Source organism: Gallus gallus, chromosome 3 (assembly GCF_016699485.2).
Source record: "Gallus gallus isolate bGalGal1 chromosome 3, bGalGal1.mat.broiler.GRCg7b, whole genome shotgun sequence".
NCBI lineage: Eukaryota > Metazoa > Chordata > Aves > Galliformes > Phasianidae > Gallus > Gallus gallus.
The window spans coordinates 31,273,606-31,299,421 of record NC_052534.1 but is presented as its reverse complement, the minus strand read 5'-3'; the positions used below and the strand labels follow the sequence as shown (position 1 = coordinate 31,299,421).

Below are 25,816 nucleotides of genomic sequence, written 5' to 3'. Positions count from 1 at the left end.
CAGTAATTCATTAGTTCATTTATTGGAGGGCCACAAAGGTAATCAGAGGGCTGGAGCACCTCTCCTATGAAAACAGACTGAAGGAGCTGGGCTTGTTCAGTCTGGAGAAGGCTGAGAGGAGACCTCATTAAAGCTTTCCAGTATTTAAAGGGAGATTGTGAACAGGAGAGAAATTAACCACCTGCACGGGCAGATACTGATAGGACAAGGGGGAGTACTTTTAAACTAAAAGAGGGGAAGATTTAGATTAAATGTCAGGAGCAAGTTTTTAACTGAGAATGTGGAGAGGTTGAGTGCCCTGTCCCTGGAGCCATTCAAGGCCAGCTTGGTTGCGGCGGTGGGCAGCCTGATCTAGTACTTGACCTAGCAGTTGGCAACTCTGCCTGCAGCATGAGGGTTGGAAGTCAGTGATCCTTGAGGTTTCTTCCCCCTTGAGCTGTTCTGTGGTGTCATGGTTTATCACTTCCGTTGATTATATTCTTAATTAACTTTCTAAGTAAAATGTTCGCGTGATATTTCACTTGGAATTAATTTTCTTTTATATTTTCAATGCAGGATCAGTGTATTGGTATTTTGTATTGCTGAATTATGTAAAGGATGAAGATTTGGCAGGATGTAGTACAGCTTGTGCATCGTTGTTAACTGCTGTGTCCCGACAGCTGCAGGATCGCCTGACACCTATGGAAGCATTACTACAAACAAGGTACTAAGAGTAGTAGTTGTTGTAAACGTGAAGACAAAGGTGCAAACTGTCTGGTGCTACCCTCTGGTGTTCTGAAAATTGTTGGCTGTTTAAAGTAAAATCTATTTTGCAGTATTTGCTCAAGGATTAATATGATATAGCGAAATATCATATAGAGAAATTGTTGCAAAGGTAAAGGTGAATTACATTACTATCCTGCAATTTACAGTATGCTTCAGGTCAGCGAGTGTGTAAATGCTGTTCGAAGTTGTGCCATCCTTAGATAGTCTTTAAGTTATTTAGTGTAAGGATTAACAAAGCATCATCCCTTTTGAGAATGGGAGGGAATAAAAAATAATAGTTTTTGTTCTGCATAATGCTTCGTAAAATTGTAGGCTGTCTGCGAGCTGACCGTGTGTTTAAAGAATTGCTACTGAATGTCACATTCTAAGTGTAAACAATTGGAGTAACTCACTGATAATGCACGTTCTTATTCTAAATTACACAGCAGTATGGTTTCTGGCTATAATTTTGCGTCTTTCAGATGTTGAACCAGTTGTCTGTGTTAACTTTGGGTTTACCTGCTGTATCTAAAGGAGATCTCTGCTGGTTCTGTTTTGCAGCAGTTTCCAAGGCCATATTATGATGATGGGAGCATGCTGCTGTTAAATAGCTTTCCAGTCTGTTTTTCTAGTCCTGCTTAATAATTTGGCACAGTTTCCATTTTTTTTTTTTGCTCCTCTTGCCACTTGTTTGTAGTAGTAGGTATTGGTACAAAAACTATTGTTTTTTCTGTTTTGTTTTTGGTTTCTTTGTTTGCATTTTTTTTTTTTTTTTACTACTTTATTTTCCTTTTCCTTCACATACAAAAGTCCAACTGGCTTGGGACCATCTTGTTACCCGAGCAATTGTCTTAATTCCCTATGGTACTGCCAGAGTAAGAAGCAATAAGGTTTGATTCTCCTAAGATATTTAAAGTACTGGCAAGTGTTGATTGATATTCCTAGTGGCATTTTCCTTTTTCTTCTGACTTCAGCTGGAAGAACAAGCTGAATTGGAATTTGTTTTGATATTTTTTGAAAACCGTACTTAATTTTAATTGACTTCAGATAAATGTCTAATTCACTGTGTGCAGACGTGCATATTGCTCTAATTGTTTTAGGTTTACAGTTCTAGTTTTCGTATCTGAGTGTGATTATTTGTCATATTTCCAGGGCAGTGTTAAATCTCCAGAACTGCATAGCAACAATTCTTTAATTAGCAACATAAGCTGTTCAAATATGTCCCTTAAGTGATTTTAGTGAATAGTAGCAGATGATAATTTTTGAGATATATCAGTTGATGGAAAAGAATGGTTTGAAATATAACAAATTCTATATGCAATATTTGCCCTTTTTCTCTAAATAAATTTATGTTAATTCTTATTGTTTGAATACTGCTATTTGTCTTACTCTGTTTGTAGATATGGATTATATAGTTCACCTTTTGATCCAGTTCTCTTTGATTTGGAAATAAGTGGCTCCTCATGTAAAAATGTATACAACAGCAGCATTGGTGTTCAATCAGATGAAATTGATTTGTCTGATGTTCTGTCAGGTAAGTATGTTTAACAGAATTGGTAATTCTCTTTACTGTGCTGATTTTTCTTAGGTAAGAAGAGGTTTTATACTTTCCGTATATTTTATAGTTGTACACAGTGAAGTTCAGGAGATTCTCTTGTTTCATGAGGTCTCCTACAATTCCTGGGGGCTGTAAGGAAAGATGACAGTCTTATTGTTTAAAGGAGCAAAGAGAAGGCTAGATAGTAAGCAGAGAGGCTGACACCATTCACTGTATCAGAGTCATCAAGGAAATCATTTGTCACTTCAATTTAGCAGCTTGTCTGAGGTATCTGTTTATTATTCATTCATACTTGCAGCAGTCTCCAAGGCAGAGAAACATGAATGGATTGTTCAAAACTCAGGAAGCTGCCAGATGATTCCCTTTAATTAAATATTACAGATCTCGTGAGATTTTGTTGTTGTTGTTTCAGAGACACTAAAAAATACCTTAAATATTCTTGTTTCTATCATCTCAGGTCATTTCATAAGGGGAAATGTTAGGCCTTGGAATGTCCTGAGAAGAACATATTTACCTCTCTGGAAATTGTTCTCATAGCAAACATATTTCATCAATCACAGTGACTATTTTCCTTTTTTTTGGTTGCTTTTGTGCACCATCTTTTTAATCCTCCCTCAATACTACCCTATATGATGGTTAATATATTGAATAAAAGCCTTGATTTTATACGGATTTGGTGTATGATCTGTATATGTAGTCAGTCTGCTATTTTCCTTTATTTCTTTCCAGGTGCATCAATGTAGTTCTGCAGCTTTCTGATATGATAGAAAGAATAAAGCATCTGCATATATTTTTTTCTGGAATTAAGGAAGTTAAATTTTGCATTATACGTTTGCACGTGATATTTTTGCATTTAATAGTTTCACTTAAGATACTCTGTTCAGATTTGACACCATTATCCATTTTAAAATATTCTCCCATCTATATATATTGCAGATGTGATAGAGTTAAGGTGTTTATTCCATAACATGAAGCTATAAAATATTAAAACTATTAAATTCGGCTCTTCCTTTCAACTCTTTGGAACTTGCAGTGTTGTTCTCAAGAGATTATTAGGTGATGGAGCAAATACTTATTTCTCTTTCAGGAAATGGGAAAATAAGTAGCTGTGCGGCTGCTGAGGGAAGTTTTACCTCCCTTACTGGGCTTTTGGAAGTTGAACCTCTGCACTTTACATGTGTTTCAACAAGTGATGGAACTAGAATAGAAAGGGACGATGCAAGTACGTTTACTGGTATATACAATTTTTCATTTTTTCTACTTAGCATAATTCTACAGTATGAGATCTTTAATTGGACTTAATGAGCAGCTGTTTCACAACTGGATTGTCTGTGGGTTTTAAATGTTGGGTTTTTTTAATAACTACTGTACGTCAGTTTATTCTTAGAGTTTAACAAACTAGATTTCAAATGTATGAATTGGAATGAATGTGTTTCTATATGTGAGTGTAACGTAAGAATTTGCATGTATGCCTTGCAGCCTAGTGTGGCAAAAGCATTTGAAGGCTTTAGGAGGATCTTCTGTAATGAAAATGTTGCATGTACGCTGTGCGCAGTCTATAAACCATATACTTTGCAATTCAATGTCACGTTACTTTGTAAGAAGTCTAAAAAGAAACCTTACTTAGTTTTTACGTCGCTCTTACTAACTATTAAGGAATTCAATATGTTTATTATCATCTCTGTTCTACATACATGATTTTGTTTTTGTTTGTTTTTTGTTTGTTCCATGCCAGTGAGTACCTTTGGGGTTACCCCAGCAGTTGGTGGTCTCTCATCTGGAACAGTTGGGGAAGCCTCGACAGCACTGAGTTCAGCAGCCCAGGTAGCTTTGCAGTCTCTCTCTCATGCAATGGCCTCAGCCGAGCAACAGCTCCAGGTGCTGCAAGAGAAACAGCAGCAGCTTTTGAAGCTTCAGCAACAGGTTGGAGGCTATTTGGCTATTTTTTAATGCTGTCTCTACACTTCAAAAGCTGAGGAAAGTAATTGGAGAGCTAGTCACTTTTCCTTTTTTTTTTTTTTCCTTTTTTCCTTCTTTTTCTTTTTTCCATAGTGCATTTGTGGAAGGAACAGCTCTGGACCGAGGATTCCCTCTCATTAAGCAAAATACTGAGTTTCTTCCTGCTGTTTTGGTCTTCAGACTTGTTTTTTGTGTATTTTGAGAGTGGGGGAATTTATTATCAAAACTAAATCTTAATACATAGGAACATCAATCTGTGAAATTAAGAAAGCCCGCTGAAATGAAAGGCATTGTTGCAGATGTGGGGAAGTACCAGTGATAAAGCCATTATCAGAATGCAGTTTGTGTTGACCCTGTGTTGACTCCGCTCTGTTGTTCAGTTTTAGGTTTTTTCAATTTTTTTTTTTTTTTTGATTACTCAAATTAACTACTCATTTGTTCATGTTCATCAGCAAGGGAGGTCAAACTGAGTAGTTTCATTTTTCATCTTATAGTAGATTGCTCGCATGCTTATGTGGAAATTGTGAATTTCTTAAATCTAGCTTATAATGAAATCTGAACTTGTTGTTTAGTACTATGCCTGTGTTCACAAGCAGTAATCTGCTACATATGTTGTTTTAATTTTCCCCACAGAAAGCTAAGCTGGAAGCAAAATTGCATCAGACGACAGCAGCAGCAGCAGCAGCAGCATCAGCAGTTGGTCCCGTTCACAACTCTGTGCCTTCTAATCCAGTAGCAGCCCCAGGGTTCTTCATTCATCCTTCAGATGTAATTCCACCCACACCAAAAACAACTCCTCTGTTCATGACTCCTCCTTTGACTCCACCTAATGAGGCAGTCTCTGCTGTTATCAGTGCAGAGCTTGCTCAGCTTTTCCCTGGTTCAGTCATTGATCCCCCAACAGTTAACCTTGCTGCACATAACAAAAATGCAAGCAAGTCTAGAACGGTAATTATTTTTGTTTTCTTTTTACAGAAATGAAGTGATGTTAGTCATATCAGGAACTAATTTGTACTTGAGTGCTAGTAGGTACCTGTTTATTTGAATGAGATGTGAAAACTATCACTGAGTTTAGACTGTATGAAAGCAAATTACTGTTACATACCTCAAATGATTTCTTTAATTTGGAGATAGTTTAACAGTATAATGAGTTATTAATACTTAGAACCTAGTAGCTAATATCGTTTGCTGCTGTGTGCTCAAACATAAATGGAGTGCAAGTTTTTGGACGCCTTTAAATTGTAAGAGGTTTCTTTAGAGTTTCTTGTAAAGTGTAGATTATTACAAATGCACACACTAATGATTTAATTTTGTTTTCCCCTTCTTCAGAATCCACTTGGATCTGGTCTTGCTCTTGCAATATCTCATGCTTCACATTTTCTTCAACCTCCACCTCATCAATCAATTATTATAGAGCGAATGCACTCAGGTAAAACCAAAATTCTAATAATGATGTTCCAATAAACGTTTTCTAACAAGTTAAATATTTTCTAAGGTCTTCAATCAGTTGCTTAGCTGCAGACCCACCTGTCTTTCTAAAGGAAAGAAATTTGAGTTTGCGTTTCCATTTTATCTGGAAGTTTAAGCCCCAACATTCAGTGATGTTTACCAAGTTGAAAATCCTTGGGAGATGCACAGAGGGGATAATGTATATTGGGTCTTCAGACAGAGCATCAGTTATGAAGTAATGCATAAAAAGCCGAACAGCATATATTAACTTGAACCCCAATTTTCTTTTAATGAGTACGAGCTAGGTTGAGAGATTTTGAGTCTGTGCCATTATGTTGAACCTCAAATATACATCTTTTTGAACAATATAGAAAACAAGATTCGTTATTTGAGGAGTAGCACCTCTTCACTGATTAGCGTGCACTGGTATTCTATCTAGGCAATCCTGTGCTTTTCCCATAGGAGCAAGAAGATTTGTGACCCTAGATTTTGGAAGGCCTATTTTGCTGACAGATGTTTTGATACCCACTTGTGGAGATTTGGCTTCTTTGTCAATTGACATCTGGACTTTAGGAGAAGAAGTGGATGGAAGGCGATTGGTAGTGGCTACTGATATTAGCACACACTCACTGATTTTACATGACTTGTTGCCACCACCAGTTTGCAGATTTATGAAGGTAAGAGGAGATGGACTGCACGCTATCTCTTTTAAACTCTTGATCATCATTGGTATGTGAACTTCCCTTAAGTCTTCTTCGGATCTAACTTTAGTTGACTCTGTGCTGTTTTATGAACTTTTGACTTTGGATTTATTTTGCCTGTTTTGATACAGTTGTACTACAGTACTGTTGTATTCTCTTTCAGATCACTGTTATTGGTCGATATGGTAGTACAAATGCCAGAGCAAAAATTCCATTAGGATTTTATTATGGCCATACCTATATCTTGCCCTTTGAAAATGAGCTGAAATTAATGCATGATCCCCTCAGAGGAGAAGGTGAAGCTGCAAATCAGCCAGAAATTGACCAACATTTAGCAATGATGGTTGCGTTGCAAGAGGACATACAATGCAGGTTAGAAAAAAATATGCACGTTTACTGGTTATTTTAACTTCAAACACTGGAATAATCCTAATGTATCTTTTTTCTTCCTGTGGTATTCTTCGGATAAAAGAAAACTCACCCTTTGCATTAGAGTTGTTGCAGCGAGTATGTCCATACTATTAACATAGAGTGTACTGTATTTATTTTTTTTAATATCTGTTTTAACAGTGCATTCAGAATGGACCAGAAGTCACCTTTTGGCAAGGTGATTGTCAGATGTGTTGCCCCTTATTAATGTCTATTGAATTGTGCTGAAATGTTTCCTTCTAGGTACAATTTGGCCTGTCATCGGCTAGAAATCCTTCTGCAGAGTATTGACTTACCACCACTCAATAGTGCTAACAACGCCCAGTACTTTTTACGAAAGCCAGACAAGGCAGTAGAAGAAGACAGCAGAGTATTTTCTGCTTACCAGGACTGCATTCAGCTACAGCTTCAACTCAATTTGGCTCACCATGCTGTTCAGAGGCTCAAAGTAGCTTTAGGTGCAAGCAGGAAAACACTGAAGGAACAATCGGATCCAAAAGAGTTGATTCAGATGTCATCAACAGAACAATTGCGCACTATCATTAGATATTTGCTGGATACTTTGCTTAGTTTGCTTCATTCTTCCAATGGTTAGTATTTTTTCAGGTTTCAGTGGTTTTGTCATGTTTGTGGAAACAGTTTGCAAGTTTTTCTTTTTCTTGATCTGTATATTCCCCTTATTAAGCTTTGAAATTATATTCTCATAGTTTTACTGTGGGTTTAATATTGAGAAACATACAGTGTACAGCTTGACCAATTGCCCCAAGCTGACTTGACCACTTCCTGCTTCCAAAAAGGATATAAGGGGATATATCAAGGTACCTCCCCCTTTTCCTTAATCCTGGTTTCCTTAATCCTATTTAATAAAGGATCATGGAGATGGATTAAGCAGTTAGAAGTGGAGTGAGAAAGCAAAGACTATTTCTTTGGGGGGGGGAATAAAAACATAAAAACAGTATCTATACTTAGTTACTGATTTTTAGTAGCCAGTAAGGATTTTTATTTCCTAAGCTTAACATTGAAAGAGTTATTGGAGAATCAAAACAAAAACAAAAATACCAAACAAGTTCAACAACAACAAAAAGCCACTAGTAAGTGTGGAACACTGTTCTCTAAATAGATAGGCCTATCTGTCTTGCAGTTCTCTGCGCTGGTTTGTTCTTAATCATAATGACAGTTCGATTTTGCTTCATGATTTGGTGTTCACCAAATGGCCTGGTCTTTAGGGTTTTCCTGCAAATTACTGTTTCCCTGGATACTCCCCTCTCTTTCTGCTTTCCCTTCCCACAACAATTAGTCTCCTCATCATTATTTTAGAAACTTCTTAGGAACTTTTTCTTCCAGTCATCAAGCCATCCTGGTTGCAATAGTATCATATGCTGCCCTTAAACATAGTTGCTTATTCTCTTTTCTTCAAAGGACATTCTGTTCCTGTGGTTCTACAAAGTACTTTTCATGCTCAAGCTTGTGAAGAATTGTTTAAACACCTGTGTATCAGTGGGACTCCAAAAATACGATTGCATACTGGTCTTCTGCTTGTTCAGCTGTGTGGAGGAGAAAGGTGGTGGGGTCAGTTTCTCTCAAATGTACTGCAGGAATTATACAATTCAGAGCAACTTCTCATATTCCCACAAGACAGGTAAGGTCTAAGTCTATATTAATAAATGATCTGTGGGTCACATCTAAATAATTCCATGGTTTGTAACTAAACATACCATTTGACAAAGATGTGACTAAGTAATGCATGTCTGTCTGTTCCACTGCTACAAAAAATAGTTCTAAAAGCACTGCAAATAGCAAATGTCGGTTTGTAGAGATTTTTTTTGCATTTGTTTGATACTTAAAGCACAATAAACTGCTGTTTTTCCTTACTTAGAAGTGATTAGAAAGATATTTCTGTCAGTGTTCTTCACATATCTGGATTGATTTCCAGTATTATAAATTGCCTTCTGCTTTATTAGGCTTTAATACACCTTCATCACAGGGCTGCTATTCTAATGCATTTGGCATTATGAATGAGACTGAAAAGCACAGCTTGCATTTAACGTACAGGTTTTCCCTGAAATAAGAGCAAACAAGTGTAGAGCTGATTAATGAATGTTAAATATGTTGGTTCTTTTGTTATTTTAATCTAACTTATTTGCTGTTCTGTGGCATTCTGCCTTCTTTGGTCATTTAGATTTTCATACTTACAAATGGATTAATTCAAGGGTATAATAATACATGGATTTAATTATCTATTCCTGCTACTTGGTGTATCACATGGGATAAAAAATTAAACAAATGAAGTCTTGTTTCAGAAGATAGACAGAGTTGGATGCTCTGCATGTAACTACTGACCTCTTGAGGGTGCAAATGTGTAATCTAAAATACTGCCTTATCCTTTTTGACAGCAGATCTTGAAATCTCGTCCACTTGCTGGGCCAGTGTTGCTTTCTCTAGCAATCTGCTGGTATCTCAGTTGAAAGCCTAGGGGACTAGGGATCTAGAAGGGGTGTTTCATAATATTATGGAATTTGAAAAGGAAATGAAGTCTTAAATATTTAATTTTATTTTTAGGGTCTTCATGTTACTTTCTTGCATTGGACAAAGATCGCTTAGCAACAGTGGTGTTTTAGAAAGTTTACTTAATCTCCTGGATAACCTTCTGTCACCACTGCAACCTCATTTACCTGTGCACAGAAGAACTGAAGGTAGCCCTCTAATTTGGGAAACTGTATTTTCATATTCACTATATGCTAGAAAATTGAAAGATTAGCTCAGTTTTTGGTGTATTAAAAGAAAAAATTGCTTTTGTTTATTATATTTCTGAAACACAGATGTCTTTTAAAATGTGCTAAAAATTCTTGTTCTTTAGGTGCTAAGAGGTGTTTTTCCCCAGTAAACATGAACAAAATCTGTTTTCAGCAAGAAAGCCCTTTAAAGTTTTAGCTGAAAGTGGAAGGAATTCCCAAGGTGTACATAGCTCTAATGACTCCAGTGAATTACTTTGGATTTTAGCCTTTTGGAAGGAGGTGTCTGGTTTTGCTCATAACATCCTTTTTAAGTTTCAAGCATTAAAAGTGAAACATGGCCATGAAGACAACTTTGCTAGATGTGTCCTTTTAGTTTCTGGAAGCTACATGTTGGGGATTATGTTTTGTTTTGTAACCACAAGGATAATATATTTTCTTGACCCTAAAAATTACTGAAGTTTTATTCTCTAAACTAGATTTTTGAGTATTTTCTTTACTACCCTAAACCTGAAGAAAATGCTTGATTTTAAAGACAGCAAAGTCTAGGCTACTTCATAGATTATGTACGTGTAGCAGAGCATTCCAGATGATTTGCCACTTAAAATTCTTGGCCTTGTAAAGTTTGTAAATACCAGCTGAGACTTTTTCCTTGTCTCCTGTCACAAACAAGCCTCAAGCTGGTGTCAGGCTGTCCTATTTATTGCTTCTTCTTGGTCTGCCATGTACTTTCTCTATCTTGGCCATATCCTGCTGTAGTCTCTAACTAGTCTGAGGGAAACCCAACCTTACATCTCCTCTACCTCTGTTTGCACTCTCCCCACAGCTGCCAATTCCTTTCATAGCTCTTGCCTTACTAGTTGTCCTCACGGAGGACTTTAGGAAGCAGGAGAAGTAACTGATACTTCAGAGCTTTATTTGCTGGTCTTCCAGCTTACTTCCTCCTGGACAGTACAGGTAAGTACTAGGGCACTATTATGTGTGACGGAAGCCTCAGGTATGGCAGAAGAAATTGCTGTTTGAGAACTATCACGCATAACTAAGAGTGGAAGGGGTAAAAACTTAGTGGGAAAAGAGTCAGCAAACAACAGAAAATGAAAGCAAGAGGTGAGCATTGTGGATTTGTGAAATTTCAGGCAGAAGGAGAAAATGAATAAATGAAAGATGCTCGGAGGGAGGGAGAAAAGCTGGAAATTCTGATTTTTAAGAGACAGAAGATAAGGCAATGTGGTTGTACCAACAGAAATATGAAAAATTATATACTTCACTCTCCAGAAGGTTCCTTTCTTTTTGTTTTGCAAATCAAAACAGTCACCACTGCTACTCATTTCTATCCCTGCAGTTTAGTTTACAGTTCCTGCAGAGGTGATGGAGAGGCCTCTTGTTCCTCTGCCTACTTGAAGTTGGGCTGCTTTCAGCTAGCGTGGGAGAGAAGACAAGAGTGAATAGTCAGGGCCTCCATCCGATTGCTTTGACTGCCAGCAACGAATTGTGATTTTGGACGTGGTGTTTTTAAGCCTTAGTGTTCTTTTTTTGAGCTGAAATGAATAATGATCTGAGTTGACTACAGCTTAACTCAGGATCAGTGCTTGAAAAGCATAGCCTGGCTAAATGCAGCTCAACACTGTGCACAGATATGAAAATGTGTATATAACCTCTAGTATTGCTAAGTTTGTGCTATTTATATTATATAAAAGAGTGCAATTTACATAGTGACAGTGATCCAGTAGTCATTAATTACAAGGTTGCTGATTTTTATTTTGTACACGAGTTCATTTTAGAACTGTTCATTTAGATTTATTTACTTATATAAAGATTTTCTTGCATGGTTTGTAAGATACATTTTATTTCTGCCCTTATTGCATTTAGACTGAGACTGAAATAGGTGATAGCAAGCCATTCGTGCCACTAGCATGGTTCATCTAGTCTGGATTCTGTCTTGGCTTTTCTGATCATGGTTTGAATGGCTATGTGAAAATACATTTTAAAGGAGTGAAAATGAAGCTGTGTGAGTGCACAGTTGTAATGGCCTTGGAAGAACCCTTGGTGGTGGAGGAATTTCAAACTTTGGAATTAGACATCTGACTGATGTGCTCTAATGCAAGCAGCTGTCATTCTGTGTTTGATATTTAGGAAACTTCAGCATAGAATTTTGGACTTTTTTTTTTAATCCCATTTAATTTCTACCGTAAACAGAAGAGGTGAAGCTTTTCACTTCTGACTTTATCAGCTTAAGAGAAATGGGACATCTGCTTTTGTGCCTGACTTCTACACCAAATATTTGATTTCTTGTCACGTTTATAAGTGCTTAGACTATTGCTCCGTTGGGGGGAAAAAAAAAGAAAAAAGAGAAACAAAAGACATCCATGTAAACTAGTGAAATGTGTACCATATAGTTCCTATTATGATTTTTTTTAATTATTTTGTTACAGTTTCCAAACTATTAAGGCACTCAAATCTTTCTTTTTAAGGAGTGTTAGATATTCCTATGATCAGCTGGGTTGTAATGCTGGTATCCAGACTACTGGATTATGTAGCCACTGTTGAAGATGAAGCAGCCACAGCCAAGAAACCTCTGAATGGAAAAGAGAGGGAGCGTTTTTTGACAGGTGTGCAATACTAATTTTGAATTACATAACAAAGCTTGTTGCTGCGGGTATTTGTTTTGGAGCTGTTCATATACTTAAAATACATCTTTGATTCATTTGAAAAATGAGATTTTTAAATGAATTGTAATCACTTTATTTGCACTGTTGTCTGCTTCTTCACTTCCTTTTTTTTTTTTGTTTTGAAATGACTTCTTTTTTTAAGTGATAAATATAAACTTGATTTTATTTTGTAAAATGGCTGTATATTTTCCTGTAACTCCTAGACCAGTTAATTGAGAGTCTACCATGTTGAGACAAAATGTTGCATTGTGAAAAAATACAGTAGTTTCGCTATTTGTTGTAGTATATGTATTCAGTACATTTAAGTTCATTTTTTAATACTACTTTAAGTGGAATAGCTGTTCTTGAACAGCTTTTCTGAAAATGGAAACCTTTTTTTTTTTTTTTACCAAGGTTATTCAGTTATTTTTATTTGGTGAGAATGATTGTTCTAATTTCCGTATGTTTTAAAAGTAATAAGAACGAGCATTTGAAAGGTTGTGCAGAAATATTACCATCAGTCTTTCACTAAGAGAATTGTATTTTGCTCATTTCCTTAATATTTCAAGTTGCTAACCCTTGCCATATAAATGTTTTTCTTCGGAGTTAAATGAAGCTTAATATGACTAATATCTACTTGTTTTCCTTCTCTGTTTCCATTAGGAAACCAATGGAGTTTTATAAATAATAGTCTTCACACTCAGAGTTTGAGCAGATCTACTAAAGGCAACAGTAGCCTAGATAGACTGTATTCCCGAAAGATCAGAAAACAGCTTGTTCATCATAAACAGGTGACTTCTGACACGGTAGTGGCTATTTTCACAGAAGATACTGTATAGCATATTTCATTTCTTGAGTGAACAGCTTTGGCCTTGGGACTCATTCAGCTTTGCTTTCATGTAGTCTAATTCTGTAGCTGCAGGCTGCCTGTTTTCTTTGACGTTTGTCTCAAAGTATGGGGCATGGCATCTGTTGGAAGAACAAATGTTGGAATGTACTGCTGAGCACTTTGACCCACATAGGGTAATAAGTAAAATTTACTTTCTATGTAAATCTGAGTACATCAGGGTGCAAGCTCCTAAGTTGTTATTTAACAGTAGGTAATTCTTAAGATATGAAATTTTCATTTCTAAGGACAGCAATGTGGGTTTTACGACCCTGAGCATGAATGTCTTGAGCTTTAAAAAATACTGTTGTTATTTGTGTGGGTTTTTTTTTCTTAAACTTTGTCTGTTTGGAGACTGGTGGCCCCTGAAGGTGTCTCAGTTAAAGCTGCTTATACAACTGTATTTAAAAAGCTCAGGTTACAGGTTGAACTGAAGCTTGATAACATATGAAAATATGGATCCTTTTAACATCTTATTGCTTAAATTTTCATTTTTTTCCTATTAACATTTTCTTTTAGCAACTTAACTTATTAAAAGCAAAGCAGAAGGCTTTGGTGGAACAGATGGAAAAAGAGAAAATACAAAGCAACAAAGGATCATCATACAAACTTTTAGTAGAACAGGCAAAACTAAAGCAGGCTACTTCCAAGGTATGATGCTCTGAAATTGTAATTGACTTCTTGTTCTATGCATGAAAAGAGCTGTTCCTGCAAAGTAGTGTTTGTCCAATGTTGAACAAACTTTAATGTTTTTCATCATGGCTGCTATCAAGGATTCTTTGATGCTGAGTACAGCAGCCATCTGGAAATTTCTCACACTGGGAAAATTGGTTTACCCTTCCACATTTTGACTGGTAATCCTGTAGCTTTGGGAATGCTAGTCATATCATTGAATGGTGGGTAACACATACCGATAGAAATTTGAATAACATTTTATATGCCTGCTTGTTACGTGTATTACTCCTCTGAATGCGGTCCTCATTGAGTAAGAAGAAAATAATCATGCATCTGAGCAGCTCCCCAGACTAAGAAATAAAACTTCCTAAAAGTATACTGTAAATTATGGCACATTGCAGTAAGCCCTAGATACTGAAAGCGAATGTGATAGTTATGGAATTAACTTGATTATAAGATAAGATGCTAGAATTCAGAGATCTCTCAAGTTGGCATTGTGGACTTTTCTTGAAAGTACACCAAAGAAAAGAAAACCAGCCTGTCTTTCTAGCTACCAAAATTAAGCATCTCTTTGTATTATTCCTGTTTAGTCCCAGTTGTATTGATGTAAATTAACGTGTTTGTATGACTGAGAGTAGGATTATGAAACAAGATTATTGGAATATTGGATTTTAGAGGCATTGGGAAGAAAAATCTGAAAACAATTTCCAGTAACTACAAAAAAAGAAACCTAGAAGTTTAAACACTAGCCCAAAAAATAAAGCCGTATGTTTTCACCAACTCTGCTTGTCACAAGCTGTTCTTTCCTTCACTATCCTCTGCTTTATTTCAACACATTATATTGGGAGGACTGTTACAACAGGTCTGCTCCAGCAGTGGCCCTCTTGAGACATCTTTTAATGATTCACTGGCCGAAATATGCTGTCTAGCTATTTAAGTTTCACTTTATAGCAGCCATGTTGCATCCAAAAACGCATGTTGAACTAAAAAATTTATATTGAAATATCTTAACATCTAGTTATAGTATTATTGTACATTGGATAGTTGCATTTCATGTGGTTTTTACTACTTCACCTACTAATCACTTCCAGTTATGACAAGCTGTGTGTAACCTAACATATTTATTGCATTTTGGAGAAAGCTGAAACCTTTTGTTTTATTAATTAGTTCTTTGGTCTGTTTCAGTATCTAGAAGATGTGAAATTTTAAGAGGCTTTTGTGTTACCTAATTTTAGACTCCTTTTGTAGCTAATGCAATGAGCTGAACTGCTGAATTAGTGCCTTTGGTGAATGGTAGGATTATTAAAAGCACATTCTTTCCTCCACTGAATTGGTAGCACCTATATAAAAGAGTTTGTAGTTTAAAACCCTGATAAAGTATTGGATTAATTTAGTTTAGAGTGTTTAATGGATGCTTCATAACCTGTAAGTATTATGAATGTTGGATGTTGTTGATGAATAATGTGATGAACTGAAAATAAGCAGCCTTATTTTAAGGGTAAATTTCAATATTTCTGTCTGCAGTTCACTTCATGTTAACAATCGTTTTATATGCAGGTGGTGGAAACAAGAAAGAAGCTTATGAAATACATATCCTTGATATGTTTTATGGCAAACATTAAGACTTAAATGGCACTTGTGCGGAACTGAATAACCTGGTTATTACTCAGTCACTTGAGACAATATGCTGCCAACATAAGTTTCTGCCAATAAAGCCTTAATTCCATTCCAGATTCTCATATATTCCTAGAATCTACTGTTATTGCTGCCTGAGATTTTTGCTTGGAAGAGATCCAGAGCTCAGTCTTAAAAATATGTAACTATTGTTTCAAATTTGATTTCTATAGCACTTCAAGGATTTAATACGTTTACGTCGAACTGCGGAATGGCCTCGTTCTACTTTGGACACAGAAGTATCAACAACAAAGGAAACTCCAGAAATTGAGCCACTTCCCTTTACGCTGGCACATGAACGTTGTATTTCTGTAGTGCAGAAGTTGGCACTCTTCCTTTTGTCTATGGACTTTACTTGTCATGCGGATTTACTTCTGTTTGTTTGTAAGGTAAACAGAAAATGAAATGCCATTCTATAGTTGCAATGGATACCACATTAGATTAATTAATGGTAAAAGTTAACTGTAACATTAAAATTTCTGGTAATTTGTGGTGAGGTAGGTTTTTTTGATCTGTCACCTTTTGTGTAACTGACAATATGGTGGCTTCAAAATCACCTAGAAAGAGTAACTTCAAAAAATCCTCATGTGTAAGTAGATGTGCAGAGTTCTAGCATTTCATGTAATAAAAATACTTATTTTTTTGGTAACCAAAATCTAATGTTCATGGAAATTGAAGCTATTACATATCTTCTTGGTATGAAAAATGAATAAGTGGGAAGAACTTGACTATTTCACTATCACTATATTAAATAGTTAAAGGTCTTTTCCATTAGCCTGAATACAAGATTCTGAGTCACTATAGCAGTTTGCTTAATTGGTAGCTGTAGGAGTTTTTCTATATAATTTGAGGACTGTTTGATCTTTTTAACCATTTTGCATAAAGATGTCAGGTAGAATGTGCTTACAGCTTTTGAGTTTATCTGTAGAAACGTGTAATTTCTGAAGGATCCATGAAAATACTTATTGTAATTACCATTAAGCATATTAATTTTGTTTTTACTGTGAACGGGATCTTTCAGGGAAATTTATTACGTATTACATGTATTTTCTAATTGTTTCTTGACAATTCCCAAGGATTTTCTGGACCTGTATAATCTGAAATTTGAGTTGACATGAGTTGTCACATCTTGCTAGTTGGAAGTGCTTGGGTTGCTTTACTTCCCAGAAAACAAATGCAATTTATCAGAACTGTGAAACTAGCAAAAGTTCTTTTTTCACTTACTGGATTCTTAATGGTAGCTATGATGGAGTATCTCTCCAGACCAGAGGTGTTTCTGTGTTCATTTATAGATTTCATCTTGTAGGTAGCAGCACAGAAAATCATCTTCAGGGATTTAGGGAATTGAAACTTGGTCTGAAAGCTAGATTTCTTGTGCATGCTTCTTGAAAGAAGTAGCTATCCCTTTCATCGGGACAGGAGGCAGGAGCAGTGTTGACTCATATTGCTCTTTGTACAGTTTGCATCACTGTTGTCTGTATTTCCACTGAGATTTTGCATTTGGGGTTTCAGAAGGCTGATTTGAGTTCTGCAAATGTATTTTTGAAGAGTAAACCAGAAAATTAAAGAAAAAAAATCAAAATCCACATGCTAGTAATAGAGCATATGTAGGATTTTAGATGTTACATAATCTGAAAAAGTGAGACCAAATGGTAATGAAAAGTAAGACTGATTGTTGGAGGGTAAATTTCCTGCTGAATAAGCTAAAGAAACCTAATAATAATAATCCTATGTCATCATAATCGCTACGCTGGTTACTTTGTTTTGTGAGTAGAATTGAAGTTTCCCTTTTCCTAGAGCAGGGGCTGTGCTTGATATTCTAGTAACCGTTCACTCTTTAGCACTTCACGTACTAGTCTTTGGAATTGTCTACTTCTGCAGCTATGAATGTAAAGTGTTGCTTCCAGAAAAGGAACTACACTGAATGGAGTTGATACTGCACTCAGCTCTGTCATCTTTGTTGAGTAGTGTTTCATGGAATCATACAGTGGTTTGGGTTGGGAAGGACCTTAAAGTTCCAGCCCCTACTGTCACGTGCAGGGATACCACCCGCTAGATCAGATTGCCCAGGGCCCGATCCACCTTGGCCTTGAACAGTTCCTGGAATGGGGCATCCTCCTTTTCTGGTGCCTCACCATCCTCACAGTGAAGAGTTACTTCCTTCAATCTGATCTAAATGTACCTTATTTTAGTTTAAAACCATTTCCCATAGTATTTCTGATAATTCTATTCAGTTTACAAACTTCTGTATGTTTAACCACCACCTTTACCTAGAACTTGTAGCTTTTTTTTCTTGGAAATTGTGTCTGTATTTAGATAAATGCTACTTAAGAGAAGTCTTCACTTTTAATCTGTAGTTATTTCACACCACCAGGTAACTTCACCTGGTTGATTTCAACATCCTGAATTTAATACCAGCACGGTATTAAATTTGGACTCTAGGACAAGGCAGTTGCTGCTTGATTTACTTTTGGTGCATACTTCTTTTTTGGATATATTCCATCCAGTAAATTTGGACTTTCTTTTTTTTTTTTTTTTTTTTTGAATAAAATAATGTGGACTCTCAAAAGGTTGTGTGCATAGGATTTTCCTTTCTAAAGACTATTTTACTGTGCTATTTAGTGTGTTCTTCAGAACTGCCGTCATGCAGATATGAGAATTTATAGTTGATCCATAACCTTAATATGGATAATGTTAAACATGCTTGAGAAATAGTAGTCCGATTTGGTTTTTCATTCCAAAATTATTCAGCCTTTGAAGGCTGAGCAAGGCTTTGTTAAGCTGTTTGGAGATATTTTTGTAGCTTTACACTGCTATAAAAACATTTCTGATCACAATTTCCTAAGACTTTTTTTTTTCCAAGTTCTTGAACTAAACTGAGGGAGAATGAGGACCACAGTGTTCTCCTCTGAGCCAGAAATGATAGGCACTTTCACTGATAGAGAGTGAAAATCTCTAGTAATAAAGTGGACAGGTAAATTTCATGGTTGAATTGTGTTTCCACATCATTTTTGGGAAAGCTGATGCTTGAGTAGTCAGTATTTAGGTGTAGGAACAGTGAAAAATTTAGTCTTAATTTTGATGACTTAATTCTTTTGAGAGGGAAGAGTGAAAGAGTGGGGGAGACTCAATACAATTATATTTTTCTATCTTTTTTTAGGTTCTTGCTAGAATTGCAAATGCTACAAGACCAACAATTCATTTATGTGAGATTGTAAATGAAACTCAGTTGGAAAGATTGTTGCTCCTTCTTGTTGGAACTGACTTTAACAGAGGAGACATCTCTTGGGGAGGAGCATGGGCTCAGTATTCTCTGACTTGTATGCTGCAAGATATTCTAGCAGGTTTGTTTTAAGTTCATAGTCTTCATGCTGTAGCTTATGCTAAAAACTTGTTTTCTTCAGGGTTATTGAGTTGTTGTCATTTTAGAATCTGCTGACTGTTGGAAAAAAAACTCATATACTTCACCAGCAAATTGAGATTAGATTGCAGTAAATGCATTAAAATATTTCATATTAATTAATTAAATCCTGAGTAAGGATTCCTTCTGCACTGAAAAGTCAAGTGTATATATATGTGATCCCAATTATTTGAAAAAAATTCAGAACTCCTCCCTTTAGAAAAAGTGAGCACTTAAAGAATTTATAGAGTTAGGTGGAAAAAAAAATAGTTGGCCCAGAAACAGATGTTAAATTGTAACTGGAATGAAGTTTGAAATGAAGTTGTCTGCTTGATGCCACGTATAGGAGAATTGCTGGCACCTATAGCAGCTGAAGCTATGGAAGAAGGTGCTTTGGGAGAAGATGCTGGTGCTTCAGCTGGAGATTCTGATGACTCTCTTCAGCCATCCACAGTTCAGTTAGTGGAAACAATAGATGAGCCTTTGACACATGACATCACAGGTAAATTGATCTTAAGTCTACATTGCCTGCTGAGAAGTAATAAACAACCTTTGCTGTAATGAATCTGTCAAAATATCTGTCAAGATTTTTTTATGATAGAATAATTAGTTTCTGAAAATAAAGGCAAAATGTGTGTAATTCTTGATCTTAGTATGATGTCTGATTAGTAAAAAATGTTTATTTTTCTCATTATTTCAACAAAGCAAATTTGATATCTGCTTCCACTAAGAGCTGTATGTATTAAAACCCTTAGTATTTCCTGTGAATTATATGGTATATCCTTGTTTCATAAACTGTACTTGGTAATATTAAAACAGTTGTAAACATTCAAAGGTGCTCCACCCCTGTCATCTTTGGAAAAAGATAAAGACATTGACCTTGAATTGCTGCAAGACCTGATGGAGGTTGATATTGATCCTTTGGATATTGATTTGGAAAAAGATCCCCTTGCAGCCAAAGTTTTCAAGGTATGATGCACCTGAGATTCCCTGTCCTTCTCAGTGTTGACTTAAACTTTGGGCCTCATTTGAATTAAACTGAATTTTTTTTTGCACCACTTATTCAGACAGTAAAGTGTTTTCTTGTTTTTTTTCCATATTGTCTCATGTTTTTCACCTGATTACCTATCACGTTGACATTTTTTTTTCTTCAGATCTCCCTCAACCAAAATCTTCCGCTTGTTGCTTAATTTTTTTGTCTCTCTCCTTCATCTATTATAATAGAATGTGACATTATCCTTCAGTCCGCTTCATCCACAGATATCTTCCTGATCTTATTGCCCAATAGGATGTTGTCAGAAAAAACCTAGTCAGAAAAACTCTTTCTCATTCCTTAAGATTTATTCTGCTTTTCTGTTTATAAAGGATGATAATTGACAGAAGATCTTCCATTGATAACATTGTCTTATACAATTTACCTTCTTGCAGTCTTTTATTACTATTTTCTCTTTTTCTTGTCATCCATGTGCTTTCTTAGTGCCTTTAATTATTACATTTGAGTAGAGATTATTCAACTCTTTCTTTTGCAGAACCCAGTTCAAATAGCTCCTGAGCCTCACCAAGGCCACAGGGATTCTTTAATAGTAATGTCGCATTAATAATACAGTATTGTATCTTGATTTATAACTTCTCAGAATATCTGTGTGATAACTCCATTTTCAAATGTATAAGTAAAAACCGATGGTAAAATTTTAAACTGGTTTCTTTGGTCTTAGAGACAATTAAATTGCTGGATTTTTGCAATCCCTAAGGAAACAGTAGTTCGTATGGCAACAAAAAATTGCGACAAAATTTTTTACAGCTATCAGATCTAATTTTCTGGTTTTAATTTCTTGTAGTTTCCACGTTTGTTGTTAGTCATTACAAATTTTATTTTTGCACTTGAACAGTCTAAAGAGTTGCTGTTACTTTTTCCTTTTTCATTTGCTTTTTAAGCCTATAAGCAGCACGTGGTATGATTACTGGGGAGCTGATTATGGTACCTACAATTACAATCCTTACATTGGAGGTGTTGGAATTCCAGTTGCAAAACCACCAGTAGCTACAGAGAAAAATGGATCACAGACTGTGAGTGTGTCTGTTTCTCAAGGTAAGCAATGAACTCTTGACGTTATGTAATGAGGTTTTGTCATACTGTATGCTGCTTTTCAGTATATCAAGTTAGTGTTAGAAATATCTGTGTGCATTAAATGGAAATATATTTTCTATATACCAAACTTTTTCTGTGACTGAGAAAATGTTTTGTGAAGTTTTTATTTAAAACTGTATCTAGCATAGCACAAAATTGTATTTTCTGAAATTTTTAGACACCTTTATGGTCAGTTTTAAGTTATTCCCATTTTCTTGACAGAAATTTTGGAAGCTTTTCCTTAACTGGATAATATTTTGCATAGTTGTTCCTATTCCAAAGAGGATTAAGGTGGCATACTTGTTCATTTTGGAATACTACTACTAATCAGGAGTGATTTTATTAATCTCTTCCTCTGCCATACTTCCTTTGGTTCTTGTTTGCACAATTACTTTCAGGAAAAGTACAGGCTTAAACATGCCAATTTTGTTGTATGTGATACTAAGGTGTCTGTAAAAAGAAATGTGTGCATTTCATGAGAAATTTCTCTTTTTATTAATTATGTTTTTCACATCCATTAGAACCTTGTGCTCAGAGCGTAAGTTTCTTCATTTTGCTGGCATCGTATTTACCTCAGATATACTGAGATTTTTTTCAAGCTTAGTGTGGACTCAATATCTATATTGCTTGCACAGATCATTAGAGTAACTGACTATAATTGTCTTTGTTATAATTCAGTTTGACTCTGTTTGTTGCCTTGTGTAGCTTTAGATGCACGTCTAGAAGTTGGACTTGAACAGCAGGCTGAACTGATGCTGAAAATGATGTCCACTCTGGAGGCTGATTCCATTCTGCAAGCACTGACAAACACATCTCCTACGTGTAATTATATATTGTCAAACTGTTCTCTTCACATAATGACCATTTGAAAATTATGCTCTTTTTTTCTGCAGTTGCATGGCAGCTTAGAAGAAGTTGAATTTTCCTTTAATGATATTGTTAGGCTGTGCTTTAGAGATTCTTTTCAGATTTTTAAATTGTGTATGTATACATTTAAGACATTTTTTGAAGTTGCTCAAATAGGCAGGATTCCCACTACAGTGCATAATAATACAGTGGAAGAATTTTTCGTTTGTGAGGCTTAATTATTACATCCAGTGTGAAATTTTAGCTGTCTGAAAGCTGCTTTGTACTTGTTTCATCTGTGCAGTGATAAAAGTGAAAATACTTAATAGTAGTTAGAACTTGACTGTGCAATAAGCTTATGTTGTCAAAATACCCATGGTGGTGACTTAGTTTTATCAGGATGTTCCTTAAATACGCCTTTACAAGTGTGTGAATTTGGCTCATTTTCCAAATAGTTTTTGTGAAGATGATGTCTGACCTTCCAGTATGCCTTTCACAGTAGCGCAGTTAATAGTCCAACACAGATGAGCACCACAGTGAAGTGTGATAGTGTAAATTATAACATAGGCATGTTTCCCTTAAATGTAAAAGAAGAAATAAGTATGTAATTGCTTTTATCAGTTTTTACAGAATAATCTGCTGAGGTGGGGATACTTCTTTGTTTTGTTTTATGTAGTAACCCAGTCTCCTACTGGAACAGATGATTCATTGCTAAGGGGACTGCATGCTGCTAACCAAAATGCCCAGCTGATTGTACAATTGTCGTCTATACCGATGCTGAGTGCATGCTTCAACAAACTCTTTTCGATGCTACAGGTCCACCATGTTCAGGTATAGAATTGTGAACGTTGAAATGTTTTGATAATATTTCTCCCTAAGTTTGAAACTTCTCTTCCTGTATTTGTATTGCTTAGGATGCAGCTAACCTGTTAGGGTTATGTGCTTTGTACACAAAAGTTGTCATGGGCAACAGTACCAATAATGTAATAGATGAACTGCTGAAAGCTTTTAGCAAATAGGGAATTTCTTCTTAGAGTAGGAAAGTAGATAGGTATCTAGTTTTTGTATTTAAAACAAGTTTGTAGGTTTAGTAGAAAGATAACTGTTACCCAGTTATTACTGTTGTAATAAATGTGCATTTGCCAGCAGTGGAGGTTTTCAAGACCCAGCTGGATAACTCTCCGAGCAGCCCAATCTGTGTCTTAGTTGACTCTTCTCATAGAAGAAGGTTGGAACGATCCTGTGATCCAAAATGTTAAAATGAGATGTATGCTTCTTGAAATATCATTGGTTTAAAAATACTTTTCTTGATACATAAAAAGGAATGTAGTGTGTTATATAAGTGCTTAGGTATCTGCCTATCTGTTTGTATTTTAATTGGATAGCTGACTGCATTTGAATATTCTATTCAAAATAGAGTTAGTTAGGTAAAGCACCTTGATGCTACCTCGGAATACCAACTATTTAGTTTCTTCAGGGAAGTCATTCAGAGTAAGCATTTGCATCTATCTGGTACTAAAGGGGATTTCTCATTAGTTAAATTGGCTTCTGTGAATTCTTTCTGAATTTTTTCAGTTGTCCGTTAAATTCTCGGCTAAATTGTGGAATTCCAAAAGTTTGCATGCTAACCAGTCTTTCAGTAGAAAGATGATGATGCACTGATTTCTGAGCAATATGTACAGCTACTTTTTCAACAGTTTGAAGAAACATCTTAAGAAAAACTTAACTGTATTTTGAAGGAGTCCATTACAAAAAAAAAAAAAAAACATAAAAAAAACATTTGCTACTTATGATAAACTTTATTTGAATATTTTATTTATCAAAATCCTAAAATCCCAGTAAAGGAAGGAGGGGAGAGAAAGTGTGTGTGCGCATTATCAGTGAAACAGGAACAACTGAAGATGTAGGTATGACTTAAAATGAAAACTTTATGCTCTGCTACTCTGGAAAGACAGAGTAAGACATTGATCTAACGATGTTTTTTTTTCCTTTTTTTGCAGCTTGAATCCCTTTTACAGTTATGGCTCACATTAAGCCTGAATTCTAGCTCCTCTGGAAGTAAGGACAGTGGCGCTGATATTTTCCTTTATAATGCTAATCGAATACCTGTAATTTCCTTGAATCAAGGTAAAATATATTAAATAGGGAAAATTAACTTTCGGGTGTGAAAGGTTTTCTTAAGCACTCAATATTTATTTGTTCTTTTTAAGATCAGTGACGGAATGAATGATTTCTGTGATGCTAAAGAGCTCTTGGTCTCACTATGTACTTGACGTGAAAAACGTGTAGCTAATAATAATGGAGGAATTGTTCCTTGAATTTGTGTAATCTTGTCCTAAATTAAATTATAAGACGTATAGTTCTTAATTCATCATTACTGCCAAAAGGGCTCTTTAAAATATACTTCTTCAGTCTAAAATGAACTGTGCATCTTTATGCACTTCTTTGATAAATTTCTTTTCCTGGTACACCATTCTGTGATTTGTTTATTATTACTGTCCAAGGCAGAGAGGGTGGGCATGGGGAAGCCCTACTACTTTTTGGCATCAGCCTGCTGACCTACGAGAAAGATGTGCCTAATTATTTCTTTCTATAAAGTAATCTATATAGTTTAAAAAAAAAAATCTGATGTATTTTGTAGCAAGAATCCAAAACATTAATGCCTACTACAGTGAGCTTGTTGAGTTTCTTGGAGACTGTTCTAATTTTTTTTTTTCTGAGAAGACATGGGTTGACACTATAGGAAGTTCTGTGCACCAGTTTCTGTGGCGCATTGGTGATGGCATCTTTTCCTAATTGCCTAGAACAGTAGTTGTCAAAACGAAGGAAACACAACAAACAGTAAATAAATAATATAGCAACATACAGTCAAAATGAGAAACTTCTTGTAACATTCTGAAGATTTATACTTGGGAAAATGTGTTTTTCTTGACAGCTTCAGTAACTAGCTTCCTGTCAGTTCTGGCATGGTATCCTAACACCTTACTCCGAACGTGGTGCCTTGTGCTTCATAGCCTAACTCTCATGACAAATATGCAGCTTAATGGTAAGTTGTGGAGTGTCTTGTCACCGTCTTTTACAATGTACGTGTTGATTTTGATGTTAAATGTTACCAAAATATTCCCTTAGTCGTAGAAGCACTTTGATTTTCCAACCAAGAGGTGATAGAGAGTGAGTTCTCTGGTCTGCTTGTACCTTGAAATCAGTGTTAATTAAAAACAAAAACAAAAACAAAACAAAAAACAAAAAAAAAACTTAGCAGTGTCTTCTGACAAGGAAATCTGAGGACTAGCTTAAGATCCTTGAGAAGTAGCTTTGTATTATGGGAAGAGGTAGCAGAGAGTGAGGATTAAGGCAATGTAAGAGGAATTCATGTTTTTTCTGATGCAGTAGGAATGTTTTCATAAATATGCAGACTCCAGTCACTGCTTATGTTAAGCTCTCTGAAGATAAGCCCCTAAAAGCCAAATTTATTCAGAAAAAAATCCCTCCACTTCATTTCACTTCCCTGTGTATGCAAGATTATCGTGCATTCTCTGTATGACTCCATAACACGGTAATGATAATCTCCCCTATTGAAGGAAATTTTGCCAGAAGTCAAGTAGAGACATTAAAGGATGCAATTTTCAATGAAGAAATACAGCTCTTAAACAGCAATGATAGTAATAGGGCAGCTGTCATGGGGACTGCTTTTGTGGCCTTGTCCTTAAGCCTAAAGAAGATACCAAGTAGTCTGTGATGTTGGAGACTGAAATCTCTGAAAATGTATGTATTTAGGCCATATCAGGACTTTTTCAATTCCATTTTGACACCAACCATATGACTAAGGGCAATAATAGCAGAAGAAAGAAATCCAGAGTAACAGCAGATCGTACTTTCCCGAAATAATTTGTTATTTTGTGGTGACACAACTGTTCTCAACTGTTTTCTGTAATCTGCCCCTGAATCTTTTTTTTTTCCTGTATGCACTACTTGAAATCCTTGTTT

The 25,816-nt window shown here is 35.7% G+C and overlaps 1 protein-coding gene across 12 annotated transcripts in view; it reads left to right on the top strand.

Annotated features, from left to right (window-relative positions):
* The window catches only part of BIRC6 (baculoviral IAP repeat containing 6), a 170,831-nt gene that overhangs the window by 46,381 nt on the left and 98,634 nt on the right, over positions 1-25,816 (top strand). For 4 of the 12 annotated variants that reach the window (XM_015283759.4, XM_040698541.2, XM_040698538.2 and 1 more), the window contains exons 21-43: positions 556-703; positions 2,145-2,278; positions 3,390-3,536; positions 4,038-4,225; positions 4,895-5,209; positions 5,591-5,690; positions 6,173-6,387; positions 6,575-6,783; positions 7,084-7,430; positions 8,260-8,479; positions 9,400-9,533; positions 12,044-12,181; positions 12,884-13,026; positions 13,626-13,757; positions 15,629-15,844; positions 18,616-18,799; positions 19,202-19,357; positions 19,691-19,824; positions 20,791-20,944; positions 21,689-21,805; positions 22,506-22,660; positions 23,830-23,956; positions 24,765-24,875. In XM_015283759.4, the coding sequence (XP_015139245.2) occupies positions 556-703; positions 2,145-2,278; positions 3,390-3,536; positions 4,038-4,225; positions 4,895-5,209; positions 5,591-5,690; positions 6,173-6,387; positions 6,575-6,783; positions 7,084-7,430; positions 8,260-8,479; positions 9,400-9,533; positions 12,044-12,181; positions 12,884-13,026; positions 13,626-13,757; positions 15,629-15,844; positions 18,616-18,799; positions 19,202-19,357; positions 19,691-19,824; positions 20,791-20,944; positions 21,689-21,805; positions 22,506-22,660; positions 23,830-23,956; positions 24,765-24,875 (3,924 nt within the window). The remainder of the gene's footprint in view (positions 1-555; positions 704-2,144; positions 2,279-3,389; positions 3,537-4,037; positions 4,226-4,894; positions 5,210-5,590; positions 5,691-6,172; positions 6,388-6,574; positions 6,784-7,083; positions 7,431-8,259; positions 8,480-9,399; positions 9,534-12,043; positions 12,182-12,883; positions 13,027-13,625; positions 13,758-15,628; positions 15,845-18,615; positions 18,800-19,201; positions 19,358-19,690; positions 19,825-20,790; positions 20,945-21,688; positions 21,806-22,505; positions 22,661-23,829; positions 23,957-24,764; positions 24,876-25,816) is intronic. The other 8 variants (XM_015283760.4, XM_040698539.2, XM_419512.8 and 5 more) reach the window with 6 other exon arrangements.